This window comes from Tigriopus californicus, chromosome 10 (assembly GCF_007210705.1).
Source record: "Tigriopus californicus strain San Diego chromosome 10, Tcal_SD_v2.1, whole genome shotgun sequence".
Taxonomy (NCBI): domain Eukaryota; kingdom Metazoa; phylum Arthropoda; class Copepoda; order Harpacticoida; family Harpacticidae; genus Tigriopus; species Tigriopus californicus.
Genome location: NC_081449.1, coordinates 10,232,130 through 10,259,979, shown reverse-complemented (window position 1 = coordinate 10,259,979; position 27,850 = coordinate 10,232,130). Strand labels below are relative to the sequence as shown.

Here is a 27,850-nt window from a genome sequence, read left to right as displayed (position 1 = left end):
CAACTAATAATATCATCAAAAATGGAAGCCAACTAGGACAAAAAAGCGAAGTTGAAAGTTACTTTGCTGGATGTTTCTTGGGCTTGCCCTTCTTCTATTGCTACTATAGCTTCGATTGGTTCAGTATGGCACCACTGACCCACATTTCCAACCACTTCATGATCATAGAAAAAAGTCGGTCAAAGGCTCACCGCCTCTCAAGTTGTCGGGGAAAGAAGTTGGTTTGGAGTGGGATGCAGCAGGAAGAACCATGAAAGGGTCAGATGTGTTTTAGTGGGAGGAACATCTTCAATAAGGTACGTACATTTGAACTAGTTAGAGGGGAAGGCCTAACAATTCGAGGTCATGAGATCCATTGCCAACGCTCCAGTGCAGTATATTTGCGTCAATGCTGAATAACAATCTGGACATGCTTTTCTTTTCACCCATGTGACAATTATATATTTTTGCCTCTCTTGTTATTCAAATAACTTTCAATAGCAGAGTTGACTTGCTGCGGAGCCTCTATCATGGCCCAATGAGACACGCCTTCAATGGGGCATTCTTGAAAGTCTTGAACAAAATCTCGACTTCCCTTGAAAGCCGAGATGCTAAGGTAAGCATCTTGATTTCCGTACACCGAAAACACTGGCACATCGTTCAGTTTCGGCTTGTGAGTCACACTCAACTGACTTGCAGCTCTGTAGTAATTGATCGGTCCTTGGAACGCATCTGGGTGGGAGATGAATACATTTTCATACAATCTCGAATTGGTTGATGGACAGAGCTGCTACTAACTAATACTCACTAGGGTCCCTGAAGGTGTATTTGTAAGCTTCGCAAAGCTGGTCGCGATTCTCGATTTGAATGCCTTTCATCATCAGGTCAAATGAGTTCATGTCACCCAGACGCATCAAACGTTCAGGGATAATAGGGCATTGAAAGAAGAGCATATACCATGACTTGAGCCTTTGATCCCACCCTTTGGTGAGTTGGCGGGCCAAAGATAACGGATGAGGTAGGTTGACGACAACGTACTGATCAACCATTTCGGGGTATTTGCCAGCGAAGTAATATCCAATGGCACCACCCCAGTCATGTCCAAGAAGAATGCATTTCTTTTGACCTAAGGCTGCAAAGACAAGCCATCAAAACGAGAACCGTCGGAGATGGATGTTTCGGCTTTGAAAGACACGCACCTTCAATAACATGTTTCACATCAGCGGCTAGTTTGTCCAAATGGTACTGGTCTATGCCCGTTGGTTTCTCTGTATCACCATAACCTCGATTATCGATAGCCACACACCTTAGGAAACAAAAATGCAAATTGATCATCAGTCATTCAGATTTCCCTTTCTGACCTTCAATAATTGCGGGGAAAATTTTGCGGATTTTTTGAATGTCCTACCAATAGTCTTTGGAAAAATGCAAAAGCTGATGCCTCCATGAGAACCAAAACTCTGGAAATCCGTGAAGCATCAACATCAACGGCTTTTTGTGGTCTCCTTTTTCAACATAATGTAGTTTGAGTCCCGGTAGTTGCAAGTAGCCGTGTTCTCCCCATTTGGGATCAGTCAAAATCGCGGGAGGTAGGAGTCTCTCTTTCACTTCGAACACCCTTTTCCGACCGTGTCGAAGGACCATGAATAACACTATGAATAGGGGAAATACGGAAACTAGAAGTCCACCTAATTGATTTAAAATGACTACAAACATGGTGAGATCTTTGTCAGTGATTCCACGTTTGCAACCGATAGCGGAGTGATCGACCTGGACGTATTCAATCGCACCAGCAGCTGTTGCTACGCGTATTTAAACAAACATTGAATATTGTTAATCATACTCCGATAAGCAGAGCTCCCTGTAAAGAAAAGTTTGGTTAGACCTAAGATTATGTATGGAAAACGCTTTGCTTGAAAATGTGTTGAAGACGAAGAAGAGCGCTCTAGTAGGTTCTATTTTGACATCAATCTACTCTGCAACCACCAATGTTGAGGTGAAACAAAGGTTGCGAGATGTGAAAATTGTCCGTTGAGAGAAGGTCAGTATCATGGTGGTTCATGCTAATTTAAATGATTATCATTACAACAATAAAATCAACTATATTTGCTCAAAATGATAACAATGAAGAAAAACAATTGTGGTAGAATTCAGCGAATGCGCAGAGTTGAGGGGCTTTAATAATAGTGAAGGCATCATCTTCAGAAGTATGTCTTGACTATGCGAATCAACTTCGCTAACAGATGATGAAACCAACAGTACATACTATGTATCTTACGATTGGGATATGAATTTGATTTCATTAAATGCGAACCAATCAATCTGATCAACCAATAATAGACGCTTGAGGATTGAGAAGTCTGCTTCGTCCTGGTGCCTGGTGGTGAAAGAATGGGTATCATTTGGATGCTGATTCAGTTTCAATGTCTGTGGATCGTGTGGTTGAGACCTAGGAAAGTGTTTCCTCGTTGGTTTTTTGGTTTTCGCTTTCACTTTTTCGGGATTGACTCTTCTGATGTTTGTACAATTTAAAGCTGCTTTGAATCTTCTTCGCAGCCCAATCTTCAATCTCATCATCTTTAACGGCATCTAAAAGTAATGCGAAAAAGAAATTATGTCATTTGTATCATGCGTTCCAAAATGGAATTGACAATTTGAGGCTAGATATGGGCCGGCCTACATAGATGACACTTGATTGGCTGGCAATCTTCTAGCCTTATGTTCCATTACTGCATATATCCAATAAGTGCGCGAGTTTTTAACGGGAGCAAATTTGCGACGGAGGTGAGTTACAAATGAACCAATTTGATTGGTCTTCAGAATAAATGTGTCCACAAATTACATCCAAGGAAAATCTGTCCAAATAAAATGCTACTTTCACCGTATGAAAGGTCGAAGAAAGGCATTCAATTGGTTCATGAGATATAAAATGGCATAACTATATTCTGCTAAAGCTATGGAGGCCTCAATTGGTTTGCAGGATCTGGCAAATAGTCGCTTGCCGATTACGTCGAGCCCATGGGCGATTATATGACGCCACCTGCTACAAATTCGTACACGAGCTAGGTCTCTCTTTTTTCCGGCATTAAGGATCACCGCCCTAACTTTCCAAGGAATGCAACCAATCTCTACACAGGTGCTACTTTGCCTTTCGTAGACTAGGTAGGTGAAAGTTCAATTTCATTTATGAAGATATGGTTAAAAAAGCAAATCCAGTATGTGTTAAAAGACACAACTAGAGAATTTGCTTACATCTTCTCCAAATCTTGATGGAAAATTTGTTTTAAAGTCAGCCATGCTTAAGAACAGCGGAACCTGGTTGGGGAATCAGCCGCCTTGCAATCTACGGAAAAAGCGCATTCTTGTGAATCCCAAGCAACGGCGAGCTTTAAACTTGGATCGTCTATGCCAGCCAGTCATACAAGCCATGATCGAATTGAGGAGTAAGGATTATGAAAGAAATTGCTGTGCATCGGCACATATTCTGCATCTACAATATTTGAGCTTGACCCATTTCTGGCAAGTTCAACCAGAACTGTTTGGAGCATTTTTGTAGTTACTCTTACTTTCTTTCTTTCTTTCTCTCTCTCTCTCTCTCTCTCTCTCTCTCTCTCTACTCTTGCCTTTGCTTTCACGCTTTTAAGGCACTTGAATGGCTGATGACGTAATGGTACTCACATGATGCAGTCTTGTTTCTCACTAGCACTTTGGACCTATTCCTGTATTCTATAACAATTTTACAGGGCTTCATAAGGCATGGTTCGCCGTCGATTTGCATTGGTACGCACGAATTGGTGGTGATGACAGCTCTTTTGCACTGACACACACTGGCCCCACTACCGCCCGCGTGGAGGATGGCCAGATCTAAGTTGTCAATGGCCACGACCTCGAGTAGGCCATCATTCATGCACTGTGGACCATACTTTCTGTTCCACGGTTTTGTTCCTCCCGCGTAGCTCCGAATGTTCAAGAACATCACACTATGAGTGCCATATGCCTTGAGCCTTTGAGTGTAATCGATTCCATCGCATTCAATCGTGACGTGATCCATCAAGTTGCGCCATTGGTGCTTAAACAAGTCCTTGCCGCCTGCCAGACCGTAGAAAAGAAGGTTGCGTGTCCTGGACGTAAAATGCTCGGGATTGCTATTGCGCGCCTTGTGAAACTGCAGAGCAATATGAGCGTCGATCCCCACCGAGAAATAGTTGTTGAGCACATCCAGGGGTAGTTTGTCATCGGCATTGGCAATTTCTTCCGGTGTGTCCCCGTGCTCGCTCAAGGGACAATAGGACAGAGACCAACGATCTAGATCGATGATATCCGCGTTATGAATATCGATGAGCACTTTCCGCAAAGGTTTGTCTCGGAATTTCCCGCCCCAACTCAACGATCGGGCCAGATCGTTTCCGGTGCCTAATGGAATGATCCCAATGGCAGGTCTCTCCGCAGGGGGAAACTCCATATCGTCCATAACGGAGAGAATCCAACCCACGGTTCCATCTCCACCGCATGCTGAAAGAGAGAACGAATCATAAAACCACTTTCGAATGGAACCATAGCTCGACAAGTTAAGAAAGAGCAAAAGGCTTGGAGAATAGATTATCCCACTGTGGAAGAATTTGAAACAGAAAAATGAATTCGTTGTGTATCACATAAGTAGATCAAAGCTGAAGGAAGTAATCCTCCAACTCGCCCAATCTGATGATAATGGATCCTACAATGTCCTTGAATCGTACACACAAGTGTTCGTGCACGACTTTCCTTAAATCAAGGGCATTTGTGCATAAAATTTTAGCTGGATCCAAAACGGTAAGGGGATCTAAGGCCCATCAAATGAAGAAACGCTGGCCAAAGATTTGATGATGATGGTGATGATGATATGAAGCAAACAAATGGTTTGAATAATTCGGACAGCAAACAATCAAATGGATAATGGACGTAACCTCAAGACAAATGATTGTTCGAATGAATAACCGTGCGATGCTTATGAATGCTGGTCTGGAAAGTGAGTCATCAAGAGAATAAATAGCTTAGCCAAAACTAACGTGTATCATTATGATAAGCCCTGCTTTTTTTTACATTACCCCCGGCCCCAAAAAACTTGCATATCCCTGGATTGCCTCACAGATTGATTCAGATGGCCGAGTCAAAATGACATATTTCAATCATTGCATCCTGAGTTGAAGTAATGCGAACGATTGCAAACTGTTCCTTTATCAAATAGAAATCCTCCAGCGAATACAACTCGTCAAGTTGTGGCATAGATTTGATGATATGCGTCCCTTTGAAGAGGATGTCCGGGGAAATTACGTTCGAATTTCATGACGTCAGGGAAAACGAGATGTACGTACGTACAAACTACATGCAGAAGATTTTGGTAAGCAATACACAGGACTCACCTATTATCCGAAGGTTATCAGTGTGTCGATGTTCCATGAGGGCCCGTCTAGGCCCTCCCACCTCTGACAAGTTGTAGATACGATCTTCGTCCAGGATCTCACTGAACCTCAGAAGAAGGTGATTGCCAATGTTTCCTCCGGACTTTGGGTTCACTAATGCAATAAACATGTTCAGGCTTTGTTTTTCTCAGTGATAGCACCTGACGTCACGACAGTTCCTCGACCACAAAAATATCCCTTGAGACAAAGACGAGCTTATTCACCTGTAGGTAGATCGTTCTGAGTTCAGAGGGCGTCAGTTCGTTGGAGGATATTAGTAAATTGGAAATTCCGACATTGTGAGCACAAAAGTTCTTTTGGTTTCTGGTTCCTCGGAAGGGCCCTCTAATCTTGCCTGTTCCTTTGACAAAGTCTCCTTCTTCTTTTGAAACGAATCCCGCGCAATAGGGATCAGATGCCAGATTCTGGTTCCCTTCACCCAAAGGACTCGACAAAAGGGGTAGCCAACGAGATCTTGGCACTTGGGGATGGGCTCATTGCTTCGAAATGAGAGCGTGGGAGCACGGAAATCCCAACCAAAGGGAAATGAATCAAATTATGGTGAAAGCAAAAAAAAAACATACAAATGGTGCTCGTGTTTAGTGTGGGGCTGGGTATTGGGGAGACGCCAGTTCCTTATCAGTAGGTTTCTGTTTAGTTTTCCAGAGGTTGACTGGATGCATCCGAGATTCTGGTTCATTAGTCTGGCTTGCCACCGATGGAGATGATTCACTGCTGTGTTGAGGGCAAAACAGGCCACAACTGGCCACAACGCACAACAATGTCCAGAGTTGCTAGTCTGGGTAGTCTTTATTAAAGGCTTGGTCGCGATTATTTTGACCGTCTGGCCACACTCGTGAATCTATAGAAGTGTATAACTCATCAAGCCATGAAAATATCAAGGACTATGTATGGTCTCGAGGTTAGGCTTATTCAGCTCATTAAGAAGTGTAAAGATCTGATACGTAAGACTGTATGTTGAATGTTGTTGAGACCTTCGTGCTGCTTAGTAATTTCTCATTTCTCCCTTTCTTGCAATAGGCCATGGATAATCACTGATGAATACTTCCGTCACTCTTCGTTTGCTACGTCGTGTTTCTCGTCCAAGAGTTCGGTTGCAATCAGCGAATAAGCGTTAAACATGTGTGATGGCAAGATCAAGGATGTCTAAGAATGTTTTAGGAGTCACTCTTTCGAGACCGAGACGAGGTTGGATTCGAAGCGGTTCCTGCTGAAGTGAGTGTTCAATGCACTAGCCCCACGAAATGGATCAACCATATGACCCTCGATAAAAGACACTTGACGCTTAAGGATTTTGTATCGACATTCTGCATTAGAATGTAACAACTGTTGTACGATCATAGCTCGGTCTGGCCATCAGGGCTCCGGAGCTCTGTCTAATTCTTGGGAAGGATAAGGATGATTATTTCCAAATCTTGTTGCTCTGAATGCGACTATGAACACGTTTCTTGCTGGATGTGCTTATTTGTACGTACACGGTTTGTGGATCATCACTTATTCGGCGACAGCTTGCGGAGAACGACACATATTCACTAAGACGTAAACGGTCCTTTGCACATTGTCTCCTTAGGCTGCTGACCTTCCTGAATTCATCTTGCTTCATCCACTCCTTGCCATGAAGCAAGGCTGTTGTACGTACATTCACGTACGTACACTCCCGTAGGAAAACTGTCGAGTTGAGATGAACCCCAACTACTGATAAGAGTTTTGGGGAAGCGCAGCTAACAAATCGAGGATCGTGGACTTAACAAAAGACAAAAACATGAACCTCAACAGTCAGTAACAACATGGAGAAGCCAGGATATTTCTCTGCCTCATCGTCCGTTTTCCTTCGCCGACCGAAAGAGGACGAGGACTGAGTGGGTCGACAAGCTTCCACGTACAGACTTCTGGAGGCGCGATCTACGCTTGCACCAAGTGTCTCTGATGGGCGACAGTGAGCCACAAACGAGGTCCCGGCCATTTCTTCTGATCTCGAACAAACTGAACCATGATGAGGACCATGTCTACCAATGGCCGGACCACCGCCAACACCACCACCACCACTGCTGCTGCTGCTGCTGCTCCTACTCCTGCTGCTGCTCCTGCTCCTGCTCCTCCTGCAACTACTACGATGTTATCTTTGATCCAAGACCANTCGAACAAACTGAACCATGATGAGGACCATGTCTACCAATGTCCGGACCACCGCCAACACCACCACCACCACTGCTGCTGCTGCTGCTGCTCCTGCTCCTCCTCCTCCTGCGACTACTACGATGTTATCTTTGATCCAAGACCACACAACCCGTCGACAGTTTGTTCACTCGGGGATTATGGATGATCACGTTCGGATTGGAGTTTCGATGTTTTCACCTTCTTTGATAATTGACTCGTTGTACGTAGGTATTGCGGAGAACCTGAAGGCAGGTGGAGGGGACCTCTGGCTTTCCCCGTCTTGTGGGAACGAAATTGCTAAGTTTCAGGAACGAGAGGTTATCCGAGGTACAAGGCTTCGTGGTGAATCAAAGTAGAACGAACGAACTGCTCTTTTTTAGCTGGAATGAATGCACGGTCGATCACTATATTGAGCAGTAGTAGTGCGTGTTCGATAAGACGGCATGACTTGAGAATCCAGGTAGAAAACACTTGTGTCTGGTGGCGGGATCTTGTGTGTCCCCTCAATCTGAATCGACCAAGCTCGAGAACCCGAGAAGCTGAGAGGAAGTCGAGACTCGGGAGGAGGGAGGCCGTAACGTTAAGTAGCGGGAAGAAATTTGTCTTTGTTCAGGTTGAGCCACAGAACGAAGCACTTGACACTTCTCAGACGCAAGCGGACTGGGGATGCTTTATAGTTCGTTTGCTTGCGTATTCCAACCGACCCTCGGTCTCATAAAGGTCGGACAGCTCATTTGGTGAGTCTGTTTGTGGGCAAGATAGATGGAATTTTCACTTCAGATTTTTTTTTCGCTCATTTTCTCTCCTCCACGCGTCTGTGATGTGGGCCCAGTGATGGAAAAAGAAACTGGGGTCCATCGAGTCTACGGAATACCTAATGGAGAGATAGATAGATAACTCTTGGGGACGCGTCAAATTCCACATGCACACTACGTACCTCGTACAACGAGTATGAGGTCCTGTTACTCCTTGGGAATGTACGTACGTACGTATGTACTGTATATGTGTACTGTCACTAAGACCTCTCTCTGTTATTGCTCCATACACTGCATACCTGCATACACATATATACAGTACAACTACAGAGCACTTTGGCTTGGGGAGCACAATTTCCCCTCGCACTCACTCACTCACTCACTCACTCACCTTTCACTCACTCACTCACTCACTCACCTTTCACTCACTCACTCTCTTCTAAATGAGTGCAGTTGTATGAGAGGATAGAACGGAACGGACATTGGCAGCGAGACTAGTGTATCTATCTAGTACACACAGTAGGAATTTTTTGTGGTCCGACTAGTAGTCGTTGCATGAATCGTACGTGCTGTAGTGAGGACAAGTCAAGTAGCCATGATGTGTCCAACTAGATACGGCGGTACTTCTACATATGATGGCGCTTTTTTAGGTCCTCGCATCATGGCATCCCTTCGCTCTTGCACGTAGTTCAAAAGGAGTAATAGAACGCGCCAAGTGAGTAGTGAAGTCTGACTCGACTTGTATCCCTCGTTTAGGATGTTCGACATAAATCCTTCATCTCATCCGCCTTCCTACCGCTCGCCGCCGTCCGTCCACACCTTCCACGTTCTACTTCGCGCTCATCTTGTCCCGACTTTTCCTGCCCATTTCTCGCGGGGCGTTCGGTTGTTCGGTTGTTCGGTTGTTCGCACTCACGGTTCTGTCCTTTTCTCCTTGCCACAGGCCTTGGGACCTGGCTTGTGGGAGGAGGATGTCCATCTGTGCATGAGTGTGATGGGGAGGGTTGGACCCACTTCACTGACATAAGCCAGCTCTCAATGATACATACTTTCATTGGGCTCTCAGAAGTCAAGTCGGGATTGTTTCCTCTTCAGTACAACGGCACAAAATTCAATCTTAATGTCTATTGTCTGAGTGTTAAGCCAGGTACAACGCCGATAGCAAGATTAATATTGTGCCATCTTTGGATGTTCAATCGGACATATTAGCTGTTGCTTTCGGTTCATGAAGCAACTCTCTTTGGGCGGGCTAGCTTTGTCTAGCTTTGTTGGATCAGTAGGATGTTTTGCAGCGTCTGCTCCCGACCTTCATCCTCGTTCTTGCGATGAAGCCTCGATTGAGTTATCCTCACCCGTCCCTGCCTTGGAACATGGACCGGTCCCTCTTTGATCTTGAAGCCAAAATACTAGCCTGGTACAAGCAATGGCTTGAAGAACGATGGCGCATTAGATTTTTTTTCTTCGTCGGATCCCGGTAATAATGAGGCAAAATGAGAGCTCAAGTTTTTGATACCGATTCCAAAGTACACGGACAAAAACAAGATCACTTGGTAGAACGTAAAACTTGGGAAGGGTAAAAATGTGAATAGAGACATGAAAGATTCTTCAATCAGCCTATCTCCAAATCATGTTCTTTTAGCTGAATACTTCAAATTGACAAGTAGAGTATAAACATATTTTCTAAATACCATGCGCTGTATTTATTGTATGTGGGCACCAATGATATTGGAGGGTTTCGATACATTTTTTCAGAATAAGAAGTGTTATTTAGGATTTTGTCCAGCAATGCCCATTAAGCAGGTCACGTTCACTAATCAGGGCCACTGACTCGTTAGTTGATGCAAATTGGAAGAAAATCTAGAGCTTCAAACGCAGAATGAAAGGATTCCAAGAAGTCACTATTTAAGATCAATGTCCAAGTGTTGCATTGTTCAAGTATTTGTATTGTTTTAGACAGTGTATACGTGACAGACATTTGAGATCCTTTTCCAGTTGCTTCGAAGTCGGTACGTAGTCTTCCAATGTCCGAATGATTTCCACTTGCCCGACCTATTTGGCCTATTTTTCCTGAGAACTAGCCTAACTCGACAGAATCGCAAGCTGATCAGCATAATCTGATGAATCTTAGTGTGGTTGAGCTTAGATTTGCGATTGAATCTATTACAATAACGTACTGTCGTGGTAAGTTACGACGATCAAACACTCATTCCAATGATTTGACTATTGGCAATGTTATTTGTGAACTCGAGCACTTCAAAGTCTAAGGCTTATTCGATTTCTATCATTTCATTCGGTCGATGACTTGCTCAAAGAAGATCACATTCACAACACTAGGTAGGTCAGATCAGTTATTTATATAGGTAAGATTAGTATGGCTCTAGTCTGGCTGTGAATTGGACCTTTATTGTTAGTATCGTTAACATTTTTTGTATTGAATACATCTTTCTTTACACACATTCTAATCAGCTATTGTTTACCAGTTTGTTTACCAAGTTGATATGTCCTGACGACGTACAGTCCCGGATTTGTGCCATAATTAGCCAAATCTGTCTTGTTGATTTGTGAGCACCTGATTTCGCCCTTCCATGCATTTCAAGTCCACACTTCCTTAGACGACAACAATCCAAAGCCCACGTTTCCCAACGGTTCACAAATGGCACAAGTAAAATAAGGCGTGAGGCCTGAAGCGGTCAATGCACATAACTGTTCATAATCGACAAAATAAGAATCCAATTCTACGAGTGCCAAAACTTTTGCATTCAACTGTTCCTAAGGTGCACGAGTTGGTCTGAACACAATCAGGATTTGGGTTGATTCCTTGGAAGCACACATGTAGGTGTATATTTGTATTTGGTTCTTGAATTAGGGGTTTTGTGTATAATATTGATGGCGATGTGAGACTTCAGATGTCCATAAGCCGAAGGCTTATGAGGTTTATCCAGCTCGAATATCAAAGGGAAACATTTTTACCAACCATCGTCCAACAGTCCATGCTCTTATAATCTCTAGATGGGGAGAAATAGCGACTTAGGTATACATGATTGCCATGGTCTTTTGCAAGTATGACTGATGGTCGAACCTTTGACGAGCCACTTCAAACGAAGGCATCCTCCGTACTTGCAACAAACAGTCAGCACTTTCTATTCAAACGGATCTTATCAACTTGACGTATTTCTGAGAGTTTGTAAAGCAATATCCATGCTCACCGACTAATGCTAGAGAATATGAGATTGCTTTATTTTCTTTGACTAATATGGACACTGTCGATTTCCAAGCTCATCTGATCACTAACGTTGGCTAACAAAGATCCCCATCTCCGTTCCAGTGTTGGCTTAATCATTCATCTCGATTGGCTTGTACTGCAGCCATGATGGCTGCTCCCAAACCAGAACCGTCCCGGGCCAACCTCAATTCAAATTTGTAGCCCTTGCCCATTAGCTGGGTGATCTTCTTGGCCATGATCAAAGTAAAGAGAGGATGACAGCGAATCAGTGTTCCGTCCACGGCAATCACAGCGTCCTTCAAATTCAGCCTTCGAAGAAGACCGGCCAAGCCAGCTGCTAAGACCATGCACGCTCGTCGCGAGATCTCTTCGCACACCAATCTAATGGCATAACAGTCCAAGGGGGAGATGACTTGGTTGTGCCCTAAGACCTCTCTCATGGCCATTCGACATCGATCATTCTCGCCCAAGGGGTCATTTTCGACCTCACAAATGTGTCTGGTCTCGAAGGAATCTTGGCACAAGGTGAGTCTTTGGCAATTAACGCCTTGGAAAAGCAATCCTTGGGCCACCAACTCCAACAACACTTGTCGCACCAAAGCTCCCAAATACATGCCCGAGATCATTTTCTCAAAAATCTGTTGGCCGGGATTGATCGATGCCTGGTCCACGACACGGTCCCATTTGGTACGGATGAAATCCATTTCTCCTTTTTCGCCAAAGGCCCCCCATTCTGTGTTCACGATCATATCGCCTTCAAGCTCACCGGGGATGGCCTTGATGTTTCGACAGTTCTCGACGTAACAGGCGTTGCATCCCGTGCCCACGATCAATCCCACTTGACAACGAGACTCTCGCAAAGAGCACGAGAGAAGACAACCGGTGGTATCGTTGAGTAGAGCACATACTTTGATGCCTCCTAGGCCTTGTTTGTCCAAGGATCGGCGGAGAAGAGCGCAAACATCCTCACCCACCATTCCAGAGCATGAAAACCCCTTAGTCCACTGAGTTAACGTGGCTGAATTCAATTTGCTTTGCTCACAGGGGAAACTGAAGGTAAACCCAAGGGCCATGTTCTCCGGATGTAATTGAATTTCTGACAAGAACCGCAACATGCACAAGGCAATATGATCGAACAACTCCTCGCCACTACCAGACATCACCGCCACGGGAATTGGGTACTTCCGAACCGTGATTAAGGGCTGCTTTTGAGGGGAGCCTAAAAGTTCGACAACCATCACACGAAAATTTGTGCCTCCCAAATCGAGGGCCAAGTATTTGCCCTGCTCTTTGCCGGACGGCATGTGCCTGACAAAGGTGGGCAAGCATCTCACTGAGGATGAACCTGGGCGGCTCAAGCCTTGTTCCAAGGCCAAGCTCATTTATTTTTGAACTTGATGGGCTTGTTCATTGGAGATATGTAGTTCATTGCAAATCGCTCTGATTCGAGCTCGAGTGGACGAGTCCTTGGCCTCCATGTTGGTAATGTTAGTGAAATTGAAGGTGGCCCTGTTTTTCTTGTGCCCTTGACCGCGATTGAATTGCCAAACCGTTGCTTCTTTCTCTTCACCGATGGTTTTGTCCGGAGTCAAAATCCGGGGTTCCATCAGGTTACTCAATCAGAGATAAAAGTGATTTTTTTCTCACGAAGGAGAGATCATAGGAGATTGAGACATGGTGTTGGTCATGATTGTATAGGTATGTATTTTAGTAATGCGGCATCCAGTTTTATAGAAAATATGTTTCTTTTGTACAATTTAGATTTTAATGCTTAGCGTCGTCTCCGCCCAAGAATCTCCCACAATTCTTTTTTCCCATCGTCGGTAGAGGCCAATGGAGAAGATTTGTGTCGAAATCGGATTTCTTGCAGATCGGCTAACACGTCGTTCTTGAGGACGGCGGCCTTATTTAGATTGGTGTGAGTCAGTGGGATTGTTGTACCTGTGTCATTGCTATGACGGTTATGATGATGATGATGATGATCATCATCATCATCAGCTTCACCTCCTTTAAGGTCAGCGCCTTTATCTACTTTATCACGAGAGTTCGCCGCCATCTCTCCCTTCGCTGAAGAATTGCTCGTAAGATCAAAAATGTCTCGTGAGATCACCGGATCAAATCGATCTGACTCATCACTCGACGTGGCCTCCCTATCCGGAGTCTTTTCATTTTCCTCGAGTCTTCCTGATTTTGACTTGTCGAATATGGCTGAGAAATCGATGGACGGGATTATTCGAGTGAATATACTGCCGGAGGGATAACTCTTCAATGTCGAGGTGGATGGCTCTGATTTTGGAGTGGCAGTCGTCGGCCTGGCGTTTGGGGAGGATTTGGTTGGCCGAGTAGTCCCTTTTTCTCTCGGAGTCGGAATAAAGATTTGGCTTCTCACCGTCACAGGAGGAATACTATCTTCACTGTATTGATCTCCCGCTTGTAGAGATAAAGGACGTAGTTCGTCCTCCCACGACCATGATTGAGGGACAGGCGATGGTTTCAGGGGATAGATGTATTGCAACGGCAAAGACTTGTCAGTTTCTTTCAAGTTTGGTAAGGGTTTCTTTCCCCTCAGGGAATATGGCTTTTCGGTATTGTATCCCAATCTCATTGATGGTGAGTGGTTAGAGGCAGTGATAGTGGAAGTTGTGGCTATTTGAGGACTAAATGTTGAAGTGTTGGCGAGGGTAGTGGTGGTGGCAGTGGTTGTGGTGGTTGTGGTCGTCATGGTGGTGGTCTTTCGTGTCGTTGGCTTGGATGAGATAACTTCTGTCGTCGCCATTTCGATTGTGGTTTTAGTGTTCAAATGTCTTAAAACAGTACTGGTAGTAGGAGCTTGCCGTTTTGTGGCTATCATCGAAACTGCATTGGAAATTTTTTGACTGGGCTCATCGTCAATACTGTTATTTGGCTCAGACTCAGGGAGAGCATTCATCGAATCTGAGGATTGTACAATATCTTCGGTGGTAGCTTCAGCCGCTTCAACCAGAGCCATACTTGTTTCCACGGTTTCTTTGGGGCCATTTGGATCAGTCACACTTGGGCGATCTTCCAATTGTTGGTATTTCTTGATTCCACTTAGGATGCTTTGAGATAAGTTTTCAAATCCATGGAGTAGTCCATCATGTGTTTCTATGGAATTAATTTTGCTTTGATCAGGCTTGAATCGGTCCCAAAAGTTGTTGGGATCGCGCCATAAATCAAATATGATGATAGCGCAATTTAAGAGAACAAAGGCCGCGGTCAGGACGCCGAATCCTGGAATCCCGCGAGATACTCCTGGGTTCTTGTCCTTACCTGTTGTCCAAGACTTGCCTTCGGGAGCCAGAGAGAGGGTGTCGCTGTCGTCATTCATGTACATGATATCGGCTTGGTCAAGGCTATCGTCGTCGGTGAACGTTGAATCCATTGGGGGAGAGGAAATGTGTTCGTAAGGATCATCCCTAGGGAGCATTTGACCTTGATACAAATCTTGATCCATCACGTTGTCCGAGGTGTATCCCATGGTGTAGTAGTTAGAAATCTGAGCCGGTAATCCCATTCTCCTCACAAAGGTCGATGATGGCGAGCTATCGGCACCAGATAAGGACTCTTGAGGAGCCGTAAAAGTCATTCCGTCTCCACCAATGTGAACGTCAGTGCCGCCATTGGCCGTCATTACGGCATGTTCCGAATCCAGGCCGATGAGTCTTCGTTTTTGTTCCGAGATAACCTTCATTAGTATCGCTCGATCATCAGTGTTCAGTGTGTTTCCTTGGGCCTTTTTCTTCTCGATCAAATATTCCAGCATCTTGTTGATGGAGGCGGCCTTTGTTGGCCTTGGAGTCATTGTAGCGACATCAAATTGTGAGAGTCGAGTAGCAAAATATGGCCTTATCGTAGTTGATGTGTACGTGTAGATCTCGTCCAAGGCCCCCTCAGAAGAAGATTCAGATTCATTGGGTTCGTTCTCGTTGCTGCTCCCCAAAATTCGATCCCGAAACCTTTGAATGGAGCTCATAACTCGATTGAAATTGCCCTCTTGTTCATTTTGGCTCAAGCTCGGTATACTGGATGCCGCACCTCGAGTTACGTCTTCCACCATGCTAGACATCACCATCATGGCGGTGTTGGCCACAAGCAACATCATAGCCACATACCCCAAGAACGAGGCTGCTCGTTTGGGCCTCGATAAGATGATTTGCTTCTCAGATGACTCTATATCAGGATCTACTTGTAGAGAGTTTGATTCGATTTGCGCCGAGAGGCTTTTGGGACCCAAACTCGCTGAATGGACGGTCAAGACGAGGAAAAGGAAGACTAGGACCAGGGTAACCCAATACCATAAGACTTTACTCCTAGCCATAACGGACGTTGGGCTTGTTTCAATAAACACTAAAACACTTGTTCGATAATTGTTTTTGCCTTGGGATGCAGTGCTTTAATAGGTGAAAATGTCTGTGACAGGAATAAGTACGATTCTCGTTTGTCCACTTCAGAGTTTGATATCTTGACTGAAACTGAATGGATTTCTCCTCCCGGAACGTTTTACCAGCATGTGAGTGAATGTACGAGTTTGGAGGAAACAGTTATGGGAGATGTTGCCTCTTCCTCCAATCGCTTGGTCTTCTTCCTCCTACTCCTTCACCTTTTTCTTCCTCCTCGTCTTTTTTGGTCGAGGCTCTCTGAATGAAGTGGTTGCATGTGTGTTCACGTACTAGCACAAGTACGTATGTAATGGTTGACGACGAAAGCATGGAGAACTTGGTGGTGCAAGCAAGTAAGCAAGCAAGAAGAACCACCACGATTGGTCGGATGTTTGCAGTCAGTAGTAGCCTCACTTCAATGATTTCCCCCGTGCTGTACCATTTGACAACACTCGTCATCATCATCATCATCACTACCCAGAGTAGCTCTTCGTTTGGACACTAGGCCTCTAATCATCATCATCATCATGTTCTCATTTCTTAGAAGAGGCATACGGACCTCGGTATGTTTATTTAGTGGACACTCAATGACCAACGGGTTCGAGGCACCTTACCTTAGGCCAGAACAGATGGCAGATGGCATCGAGGTTTGACAGGGGTGCTAAATGCCTTTGAGCAAAATATGACAGTTCTTGGTTTTGCACTGGTTCTAGACTCTTCATGCTTCATTTTCAACTCAGAGACAATTCTACTTGATGAAAGAAATCATCCATCAAGGGTGAATGGTTCCCAACAGATTGAAGAGGATATGAGGTTCATTTTGCTTCCGCATGTGGTGTTCATGCCGTCAAAGTAAACCTCAAGAATTAGTCAAAAGCTCCACAACCAATTGGTACAGGAAGCTGTCGTCATTAGGATTTCAATGACGTTCGTCATTAGGGCCCGATTTGAGTTCTTGGATGATTCGTAATTCTTAAAGATGAATACCGGCGTCGATAAGCACCCAACGCCATCTTCCATGCTCTTGGGTGGAATAAACAGTAGATTGCATGACACAAAGCTGGGCGAACAGACATTTGAGGCGGTGGGTTAAAAAAATAGGACGGGATGATTGCGTGGCTCCAAGAATGAGTATCTCGAAAATAGCATAGCCGCAAGCAATTCTTAATGCCCCTGAAGTGGATAATGAGGCTGTGTTACGAATTTTGGGAGGTGGTGTATCGCACACCGAGAATGCACTCCCCGTCCAGATAATTCCCCTTGCATGGTTATCTGTGGACGCATTCAAGTAGTGATGGTTTCGTTGAAGGAGAATGCCTTCTTACGGTATTTCTGCTTCACTCTCCCGGAAATCGCCAAAAGCATCAAAAAACATGTTGGACTCCACTCGAGTAATGCACGTTCAAAAGCTTCGCCGATTATTAGCCGGTAGAAATTGGTTCTCAAGATTATGTAGCTCAGATTTGAACCACGAAATTTGATATGACGACAAAAAGAAATTTCAGGGAAATGCGATCCTTTCAAATTTAAGACACATAACTACTCGTACTTATGACTGGTCGATTGAAAAACAACAACTAGAATTGATTTCTGCGCCACTTGAATCCATAGAGTTATTTGCTTGTGGATTTCAAAACTTTAAAGATCGATGGCTGAAATGAATCTTGGAGCATAATTTGAGTTGCTAACGTAAGAGCTACTCCCACTTAAAACGTAGTAACCAACAGTCGTGCAATTCCAAGAAAGAATGCAAAAACAATAATGGCTCGAAGTTCAAATTGATTGGTCGATACTCGTTGAGAATCCAAAATTGTATGTTTATTGTTTGCAAAAAATCACAGATCAAAATAACAATGGATTGAGCGTTGATATCTCATTTGTGATGCAAAAAGTAGCTTCGGAAACAAAAACAAAACTTTGTCTCGTGAACCTGATGCAATTTTTGTGCATTTTTGTGCGCTCACGACAAAAGATAATACATTGCAAGGAACGTACTTCTGATGATTGGTTCTTTGAACTCAATTTGCTCAATTTACTAATTTCGTCGAGATGTTACTCAATATCAATATCATTGTGCAGAGAAAAATTTGCTGAATTTTGTAATTTCGTCGACTTTTTCATATTACAACTTGTAAGTAAACGCTCAGAATAAATAGAACTGAAATTTCTATCACATCGATCTGTTACGTGCACCGAAGCAAATAAGTAAGTAAAGACAAGCTTGTACGATGTACAGATTGCCAAAGGATAGCGAAAACTACTCTTGAAGGTCTCCGTGTCTTTATATGCATGAATAGGAACCAACGAGCAAGGGCGCAAAACGTGGTCCAAGCGAGCCTTTTTGTGTAACCTTATGACGGGCACTTTGGACACGTGAATCCGAGCAAAATGGAAGCCATGAAGACATTGGAAGATTCAAAAGTCTTTTCCCACAGGGAGCGGATGGGAGCTTCACTTACACTCTTTTCAATTCCAGAAGTTGAAGAAAACGGGATTAAACCACCCACCTTAGACGCAAGTCCCGACAAAAAGATGTCTCGAAGGATTTCAAGGATGATACTATCAAGTGAGGGCTTGAAAATGTGCATATTTTTCACAATTTTCACCATTGCAATTGCACGTGCTCCCCTTGGAGTGAAGGTTTAGACACCTCTGTAAACGTAGTTCGACCTTAGTTGGCTTCTGTCGTGGACAATCGTTCCTGTTCCTGATTCGCCTCGACGTATGTACGTCACTCGGCCGAACTTTGTCATCCAATCAACTTGGTATGGATTTGGCTCTCCTGATCGATGAGCTTGAGTGCCCAATCTGTTGCCAGACCCCGAGAGGTCCGCCAATCTTTCAATGTGAAAACGGTCATCTGATCTGCTCCGCTTGTAAGCCAAGAATGGCCAAGTGTCCTCAAGTAAGTGTGACAAGACGCGTCTCGAGGGAATTAAAGGTCTTGATCATTGCAAAATGGCCGCTGTAATGGTCGTTGTAATGAATTGAACATTTTGCTATATGATGGAAGGAGAAAACGTATTGGTCAATGCTCAGGACATGTTAGGTCATTGTTGCTCACGAATTATCGTAATTATTGTAATCTGTGTTCAAAGCATTTCCATTTAAACCCTCCCAAAATGATTTTGGATCTATAGCGGGGGAACTATCATTGATTCCAAATTTGAAAGATTTTGCCCTCTATCAATGGGAGGTGAATCGTAGGTCGTTCTTTTTCCATAACCCAAAGTTGATAATTTCATTCAAGGCCCGATGGACATCCATGGACATCCGGTGTTCATTGCTCATCAGGGGGCTGTAGGTTTCTGGAAAAAAGTCTTTCAAGATCCAGAAATGGCGAATAAAAATAGCCAAAGTGGTAGATCAATTGTCAAATAAACCCAAAACTGGCCAATAGATTGGCAAAACCCCAAAAATACCAAAGAATTTGACAAATTCATGTTTAGCACATGACTGAAAAATTTAACCGACATTGTCAATTTGCCCATTTTGTCTAAAAAGTAGCAGATGACCTAGAAAAAGTGACAAATATATATCAAACAAGAAACATTTGACTGACTTTATCAATTTGCCCATTTTTTCTAAGAAGTAGCAATGACCTATAAAAAAATAACAAATATATTTAAATTTGGTTCTAAGATCTTATTTGATAATTTTTGCACCAATACTGATGACATTCGCAAAATTTCTTGGGAGTTCACTGACCTTATTTCAATAAAGTGAAGATAAATCAAAAACCAAAATGAAAACACCTTGTAAGATTATGAATAATCGGAAAAAGAACCCTCTGTGATTTTCTTATGCCAATATCTCTCAAAGCCCGAAGAATCCAGTCATACCATATTTAGTGCCGTTTCGTTTGCTCCATGGTTTCAGGGTGGTTGTGAACTCGACCAGCAGAGATCTAGAATAGCCGAAAACCTCCTAAATAATGCGGACATTCCTCGTCCATGCATCTACTCTTCAGTGGGATGCTTCCACGAAGACTTATTGTCAGACTTGATTGAACACGAGACCAAATGCGAGTTCCGAAAAGTGTTTTGTCCCGACTTGGAGTGTGGAGAGGTCGTGGTGGCCAAAGAGCTTTTGGGCCACTTCAAAGAGGACCATCCTGATCATGTCAAGAATGATATCGAGGATAAGGACTTGGATCGATGTGTTTGGATCATCGATCCTGACGACCTTAGGAAACGGTCGTTCACCGTCACTTGGCCAATGAGCATTTGGAAGAAGAATGTAAGTGATGACCCAATGAAGCGCCTCGACGGAACTTTGTAGCGTTGCTGTGGGTAACTCTTATTGTACAACGAAGGATCCAACTTGAATGCAATGTTTGGACGTTAGATTCTTACAATAATCGGACGGGATAGGTAAAAAAACCGAAAATTTAATCCATTTGGCCATCGCTTTCATTTATTGATAGTTTCACATTTTTTTTTATAGCACAGACAATAAAATTAATGCTGATGTCAAAATTGCCAATAAAATTGCATTAAATGGGGATGTCAATTACAATCATAGAGTGCAAGATAAACTCTTGACGGATTCAATTTACTAATAACTCAATAGGTGCAAACCGTGAAAAAGTTCCACTCGAATTATTTTCACTGTGCAATCAATTCACCCCTACCCTATGAGAGTATTGGTTTGAAATTATTCCCAAACTGCCTTAGGTCAATTCAAAAAGTTTGGACTTTAAGTGGTATCCAACGCTACCTAGAAAAGTATTTTTTAAAAGTATTTTGTAGCACAACTCAGTCGATTATTTGGATCACGATGCGAGTTGGTTGTGATGTTTGTCGAAGCTGTGCAAAATGCCCAAACTCTGGTTATTGCACTGCATTTTTCTTTAAATGGACATTTGTCGTCTTTGGTATAACTTTAAAGAAGTTTTACCTCATTGTAAGAAGAAGTAAAAGTAACTCTTTTGTGTCTTCTTCTATAGCAAAATGCACACTCATCGATTATTTGCATATTCATTCTTTAAACAACGAAGGGTGCAAAAAGCGCCTACACTCATATTTCTACGCAATATCCTTCTATATCCAATCAACCTGAAAAGGGACAAAGAACGTCAGAAGAAAAATGCTGGAAAACAATTTTTGATACTAGTCTTACCTGTCCAAGTGAGAAATTCAGCATCAAAGACTTGAATAAGTTGAAGGATGTTTGCGGATCATCATTATTTTCTACGAAGAGGTTCTCTTAGCAATGGTGTCATCTTTCTCAAGAATTGGAAAACAATAATGTGCTCTGTTTTATTTGACGGCTAAACAAAAGAAGCAAAAAAGAGTGCTATGATTTTTTTTCATCAAAAGAGGTCGAAGTTATGAGCTTGGAAGATAGTATTATGATTGATAGCTATGTTCATTTCTGAGGAATCTGTGACAAAATTATTCCGCACCCGGTTAAAAATATTTAGTCAACATTCAAATCCATCCCTTAGTTATCAATTGAGTAAGAAAAACGCCAACAGAGGTAGAAGAGGGTATTTTTCCTCAAAAATGCGAATTAGGTAATTTGTCCCAGATTTGACGAGACTGGCAAAAAATTCGGTTTTAGATATTAATCTTGTTTCTTACGTCTATTAATGACTATCATCTCTGTTCACTAAAGTTATCAAATCCTCAGTGAAGGACACAGTCAATAGAAATTCAGCCTGGAACATTTCCAACCTTGTCAAGGCATCTGAAATTATTCAAACTACCATTTGAAGGCTAGTTAAGGACGACCTGGGGGCTCAATGACTTTCACAATCTACTGGCTCCAATCAGAAGAACAAATAGTCGAAGGGATGCCAACAAATCAGGAACTGATAAAAAAAACCGGTTCCGCAAGTGTAACAAACAACTAAAGGGTCAAGTATATTAGCTCCAAGAAGTTCCAGTTCGAAGGCATTCCCAACCTTCTCTTCAGTAATGGTCTTGGGAAAAAGTGTCTTATAACCTTCATTCAAATCATTTTGGAAGTCTGTATCACACTTTTTGAAAGTAAGAGCTGCCGAATGACAATAAAGAGTAAATCAAAGATAAGGCAGCCATGGTCCAACCCATACTTCAAGCCAGGCTCATATAGGTAAGGTTGAAGGAGAACATGGCCGCTTTTTGGGACAAGATCAGTGTCATGTCCTTCATCTACACGTAATTATAACCTACTGGACTACGCAATCCATCTAGGCTCAAGACGAGAGATATGCATGCCAAACTTCCCGCAAGAATACCGGCTCCTTAGGATTCTTCATCCCCTCTGATTGGACCTTTATGCCCGAAGATGATAGAGGTACTTTGTACTCACAAAACTTTTCAGACACAAGCCTGATAAGTGATAACAACATATGACGATATTTTGAATGAGATTTTTGAGTAGGGCATGGATGTCCAATTTTGTGAGGTAATTTTTTTCGAAGAGAAATAAAATGCTCTTTTAAAGTTGAGCTTGAGGGTCCCAAAATTGCTCATATAAATGGCGGTTCTGTATATGGAGTGTGTTAAAGTCCGTGAGTACTCATTTTTACGGTATTACTTATCACATAGAGTTTTCAAATGTACTTTGTTGATCAGACATTTTTCTGCAAAGAGTTTCATTTTGAAAAGTATGGATTTTAGACGGTAAATCTATCCTAGAAATAAAAAATTAGTTACCTTTTGGACATTGTTTGCCACAAGCTTTGCTTATCATTTCTTCCAGGGTCTCACTTTCTTTTCCGTACTTCATAAATACAAAAACAGTGACTTGTGGTACTCTTGGATCTGTTGCGACTGTCCTCCGGACCTGGCCAAGACGATGACGGCCCTCGTTCGGATGAGGAGCAAGTCGGGCGTACCCGAACTTACCTACAAGGGTCGGGTGCATCCCTTGGATATTTCGTGCAACGACATTGTCCGAAAAGCCTCGAGTTGCTTGGTGGCGACCGATGATGTGATCCATTCGTTTCTGATGGGAATCCCGGATGAGCATAAGAGTGAACATGAAAAGGATGATCAAAAGTTCCTTCTCGCTATGGAGTACTCAATATTGTGAAAACATAAAAATCAGGATCGCGATTCCATCCCTGATCAATCCCATTTATTTGTTTCAAAGAGCAGAGCTCGGCAAAATGATATTCAACGTCAATATTAACCATAACCAAACCCCATTGGCACCATAACAGTTCTGTTCGATTTCAAACTTCCAAACTGGTCACTTCATATTTGGGAACGAAATATAGGCTAGGTAGCATCATTGTGAAGTCTTTCTTCTTTCAGTCTTGTTATTATCTATAGCTAGAATCATTTCAAAGCAAATAGTTAAGGTCGAGAGATCCCTTAGTGACATACATGATGTCAACTCGGGTGTCCCTCAGGGCTCCATTTTAGGTCCTTTACTTTTTATCATCTACATTGCCCCACTTCAGAAGCTTAACAATAGTAATGTCAGTATCTCTTCTTATGCTTATGATACAAAATTAATATGTGGCACGACTGGTCAAGATTCCGGTACTCTGGCAAAGGTCTAACATCAATTATGCTCTTGGGTTGCTGAGAGTTATATGGCCTTGAACGGAATGAAATTTTGTTCAAAGACATTTGGGTAAAGGCCATTAAACCCTCCGATCATAGATAATGGAGGCAAACGTATTAAGCAAGTTTCGTCCATGAAGGATTTAGGTGTCGTCCTCCAAGATAATGGAAAGTTAAATGAGCTTATCCAGTTGAAAGTTGGCAAAGCTTTTCAAATATGAGGTTGGATATTTTGCACGTTTAAGTCCAGAGATAGTATCACGATGGTAACTCTGTACAAGGCGACTGTTCGGCAGCATCTTGAATATGCCTCGCCCATTTGGGCTCCAATTAGTTCAGCAGCTTTGCAAAAGGTCGAGCAGGTCCAAAGATGTTTTACTAGGAAAATTGAGAATATGAGAGAGCTCTCGTGTTGTGACAGGTTAGAAAGGTTGGGACTGTACAGTATCCAGAGAAAGTTCGAAAGGTATCTGATACTGTACGTCTTAAAAAGCATCAATGAGCTTTGTCCCAAGCCAGGATTTAGGGTCAATTCTAGTGACCTTAGAGGCTCAATGGTCGATTTGAGAGCACCTTCAAGCCCTCGAGAATCCAGGCTAGTTCGAACAATGAAGTCCACTTCTCTTCTTTCTCAGGCCCCTTCATTGTTTAATTAGCTTCCCTTTAATATTCGTAGGGAAAACGTAGGCCTTATTGATCCGGTTGCATCTTTCAAGTCAGACTTTGACAATTTTTTAAGTAGCATTCCAGATCAGGCCTTACTTTCAAGGACTATCTCGGTCAGCCAACTCAAATTCGTTGGTAGACCAAATATCATATAAAAATTGAAAGGTAATAAATAGAAAAATCATAACCATTCATTTTAATAGTACTGGGGATAAAATCCCCGTAGCGGTTAGAAAAGCCCGTGAAAAACCGAACCAAAGAATGTCTTTCCCCCTTGAATTTTTGAGGATACTATTCCCAGAAGCGGCAAGGTATTCCTCTTAACAAAAAAGACATGAATATGAATAGCTTCTTCAAACTCAAGCAGATAATGCTTACCTCAAGGACCAGTTTAAACAGTTTGTGCTCATAGGGAAGACGGTAGCAATCACCAGACAGTCTGCAAATATATAAATCTAGATGCTTCAAAGTTTTTCTCCTAAACCTAGTCAAGTTTTAAGAATGCTATCCTACAACAAAATCCATCGAAATTTTAGATAAGTAAAACGCAGTCCACTAGTCAATTTTTTTTATTCAATCGAGTAAAAACTGCATTATAATGTTATCAGCTTGAATTGAAAGGACAGTATAACCTAACTTTTTAGAATTTGTGTTTTTAAAACAAATTTTGTTCAACTTGTTAAGACAGATGAGCAAAAGGAGCTAGTGTAGCCAAGCAGCCCAAGAGGCAGCACGCACAAGGCAAGAATCTTCTACTAAGGAGTTTTGGATTCAAACCCTGGTCTCTTTTCTTTGGAGCAGGGTTGGCAAATGGGTTTATCCCAGGGCGGTTTTTTGGGGTTTTGATGGGCGGGTGGGACGGGTGTTTTACTCGATGAGTTTAAATGGTTTTTTTAACTGGACGGGATTTATTAATTTTTAATCAAATGTTCAAGTTAGACCCTTTTTTATTTTGAGCCAAAGACAACCAAACTGTTACAAAAAAAAATCTACTCCATTACCTTACATTTTAAAGATAGTAACGCCATACCAAAACAGGTACTTTGGAGGGGAATAAGACGAACTTGTCTCATTTCAGAATTAAAGAGGCGAAATGTTCAACAGCAGAAGTAAAAAGTTTTTGGCAGTTGCCCCGCTGATTTGGGATTAGTCCATTAGTCAAAGAACTGGAGCAAATAAGCCATTGCATTTGACACGCCATTTTTAAAAAAAACCGTGCAGGAAACCCAAAATATACCTTTAGAACATTAAGGATTGAACACCACAAAGCAAGAGTTTCTTATCATTTAGTCCATGAAATCAAGACATTGCTCTTCCGATTTCATTATCAATCAAATTATAGCCAAAGAAAGGGAAAGGAACGTCATCGGAAAATAAACAAAAAAATGAGAAAGATTTGCTATTAGTGGTCTTGGGTTTTTTTATCCAACGGGTGAGTTTTAACCAATCCTGTTTTGGAGAAAGGTGAGGAAGGAGAATGGAACCAAAGATCTCTCTCAGCAAGGAAACTGCACTAACCACTACCCCATATCTCCTCCACTTAAAAGGTTACCTTCCAGCACCGGGGTTTGAACCAAGGATATTGTTACTAGTGGACGGTTGGACAAGTAACATTTTCTGGCTGAATAGCCAGAATTTCCCAGAAAACATGCCATTTCTGTAAATCATGAAAAAAAAAAATCAATACCACAACCAAATTTGGTTATAACTAAAAATCTTTCGTTACAATATCCTTCGTGTAGACGAACAATGACCACCTAATCCAATGATTTAGTAAAGGTTAGAGAACAATAGTTTTCGCATTTAATAGCTGCCTCATACACTAGAGGTAAATGGCAAAAATAGACATCAAAGGGAAACATTTCAGTTACATCAAACATGTCAAGGCAAGGAATATCCAAGTGTCCATTTTCCAACATTTGTTATATATTTATCAAGTTTTAACAGCCTTGCAGGTAGACACTCGCAACATGTCAGAAAACATGCCAGACTAGAAAAACATGCCAAATATGTTTTTGCATCTCAGAGGGGTCCCAAATATGCCAGATGTACATTTTTTTGGCATGCAAATATGCCACCTGGCAGTGCTGGTGCTGAAACTTTTATACGCAGGGTGGCCCGTTTAAATTTTCCGCAATTTTGAAGCTGCATGACTTATCATTGATTCGTCAAAGGTGAAAATGATAATCTGTGGGAAGTAAGTTTAATACCTTGTGAGTTTAGGCATTGAAAATGGCGACTCCAGCTCAATTCTCTTTCTCAGTAAGCATGGAACCGTCAAAATGATAAGTTGTATACCTGCAAATTGGAAGACAGTCCCAAATACTCCAGAACAGTATTTGTTGGCCAAAATCCAGCCGTTTCAGGGTTTGGTTGGGTGTCACTGATGAAAGTTGCAAGAAGTTGCCAAGAACCCCCTTGTGACCACACCGGAGGGCGTCAAAATCAAAACAGACATCAACATTGGGCTTTTGGAGCAGAAAATACTTTCATAGATCCAGGAACATCATTGGGAACATGGTTTTGCCTCTGAAATCCAATGAACTTTTCTATTTAGTCAAATCTGGAGAGGAAGGTTGAGTCTAAGAACTGCCCAATTGTGGCAGGCAGCCTTGGCTACAGTCTTGAAAAACAAATGCTCAACATCTGAGCGTGGATTGGCAGAGCACAGATTTAAGGCTGTAGTGCCAAAAAGAGCCGTAATGTGGAACGACTAAGCAACAAAACAGTTAGATATCCAACCAATAAGTAGTAGTTACTTTTAATACTTTTCGCTGAAATGACTTATTTGTTTCTAAAATACAATTTTTCTGTGCCTGGTTATAAGTGATGCAACCTGTACTTCACTTATTTTGCTTTCTTTGCAAGTTGTTCACTGTAGGTCATCCCAGAATATAAAGTGCATGTGTTAGATGGTGTTTGCTATCGAAATGGTTATGAGTGGCAAGAAGCGGCCCATTTTATCCATAGAAAACAAATCATCTCTCATTTCAACGAAGACTAGGCTCAGGGGTTGGTTGTAGTGACATGTTTTGGCCACCCTGAAATGAAAAAGTCCTATCCTCAGTGCTCCTAGACCTAACATCCTAACAGTCCTAACATCATCAGCTACAACAAGAACTGCAACATCAATAACAACGTTGGATCGATCGAGTCAAGAAAGGCCAAGACATTTCTCTAGTACAAATCCAGCCTTTCATCTCGGTAACCTTTTACCACCAATCCCATCCCAGCTCAATACATCGTTATTCGATCCAACAAAGCCATACATATGAATAGCCTGTATATAAGGCTCCTCAGCGCCGGTTCAGCCCGCTGACGACATGGCAGCGGGTGCATCCGACTCGGACTCGGATTCGGAAAGCTTGACCGTCGACGTAGGGGCCGATCCGCCCGTGGACGACTCAATCTGCATCGTGTGCCGCACTTCCACGTACATCGGGCAGACCATTAATTGCGAGACGTGCGCGCTTTGGTTTCATTTCGGATGTGTGGGCGTCAAACCCGGCGATGATGTGGTCGAGCGCGAAGATATGCCCTACTTTTGTCCCGATTGCGTGGGCACGCTTAAACCCGCCCCCACGCCTCGACCCAGAGCTCAAAAGCGAGCGCCGACCACACCCAGTGTGGTCCGAAATCGTCGTAATCCCAAAAATGCCAAAAATTCTCCGTCTCCGCGAAATCAGTCTCTGCCCAGTACCAAGACCCC

The 27,850-nt window shown here is 42.8% G+C and overlaps 6 protein-coding genes across 6 annotated transcripts in view; 3 read left to right on the top strand and 3 right to left on the bottom strand.

The window, feature by feature from the left end:
• Nucleotides 1-351: 351 nt before the first annotated feature.
• On the bottom strand, nucleotides 352-1,759 carry LOC131888152 (epoxide hydrolase 1-like). The gene is made up of 4 exons (XM_059236935.1): nucleotides 1,388-1,759; nucleotides 1,179-1,285; nucleotides 788-1,111; nucleotides 352-711 (listed from the first exon to the last, which is right to left on the bottom strand). Exons 1-4 carry the CDS (start codon nucleotides 1,693-1,695, stop codon nucleotides 437-439), a joined length of 1,014 nt encoding a protein of 337 aa, XP_059092918.1. The 5' UTR covers nucleotides 1,696-1,759; the 3' UTR covers nucleotides 352-436.
• Nucleotides 1,760-2,061: 302 nt separating this feature from the next.
• On the bottom strand, nucleotides 2,062-7,509 carry LOC131888151 (eye-specific diacylglycerol kinase-like). The gene is made up of 3 exons (XM_059236934.1): nucleotides 5,379-7,509; nucleotides 3,658-4,491; nucleotides 2,062-2,568 (listed from the first exon to the last, which is right to left on the bottom strand). Exons 1-3 carry the CDS (start codon nucleotides 5,545-5,547, stop codon nucleotides 2,429-2,431), a joined length of 1,143 nt encoding a protein of 380 aa, XP_059092917.1. The 5' UTR covers nucleotides 5,548-7,509; the 3' UTR covers nucleotides 2,062-2,428.
• A 4,054-nt stretch (nucleotides 7,510-11,563) lies between these two features.
• On the bottom strand, nucleotides 11,564-13,337 carry LOC131888845 (hexokinase-like). Its single transcript, XM_059237787.1, is given in 1 exon segment — nucleotides 11,564-13,337. A coding segment is annotated over 1 exon segment (1,494 nt). The 5' UTR covers nucleotides 13,181-13,337; the 3' UTR covers nucleotides 11,564-11,686.
• A 5,255-nt stretch (nucleotides 13,338-18,592) lies between these two features.
• On the top strand, nucleotides 18,593-23,204 carry LOC131888843 (uncharacterized). The gene is made up of 3 exons (XM_059237785.1): nucleotides 18,593-18,878; nucleotides 19,853-20,212; nucleotides 22,664-23,204. The coding sequence occupies exons 1-3, from the start codon at nucleotides 18,741-18,743 to the stop codon at nucleotides 22,994-22,996; spliced, it is 831 nt and encodes a 276-aa protein (XP_059093768.1). The 5' UTR covers nucleotides 18,593-18,740; the 3' UTR covers nucleotides 22,997-23,204.
• Nucleotides 23,205-27,221: 4,017 nt separating this feature from the next.
• Nucleotides 27,222-27,850, top strand: part of LOC131889486 (U4/U6.U5 small nuclear ribonucleoprotein 27 kDa protein-like) — a 3,005-nt gene continuing 2,376 nt past the window's right edge. The window contains exon 1 of the mRNA XM_059238600.1: nucleotides 27,222-27,345. The gene's annotated coding sequence lies outside the window, so the exon portion shown is untranslated. The remainder of the gene's footprint in view (nucleotides 27,346-27,850) is intronic.
• The window catches only part of LOC131889485 (INO80 complex subunit B-like), a gene marked incomplete in the record, with an annotated part of 1,529 nt that continues 940 nt past the window's right edge, over nucleotides 27,262-27,850 (top strand). The window contains 1 exon segment of the mRNA XM_059238599.1: nucleotides 27,262-27,850. Coding sequence (XP_059094582.1) covers nucleotides 27,465-27,850 — 386 coding nt within the window.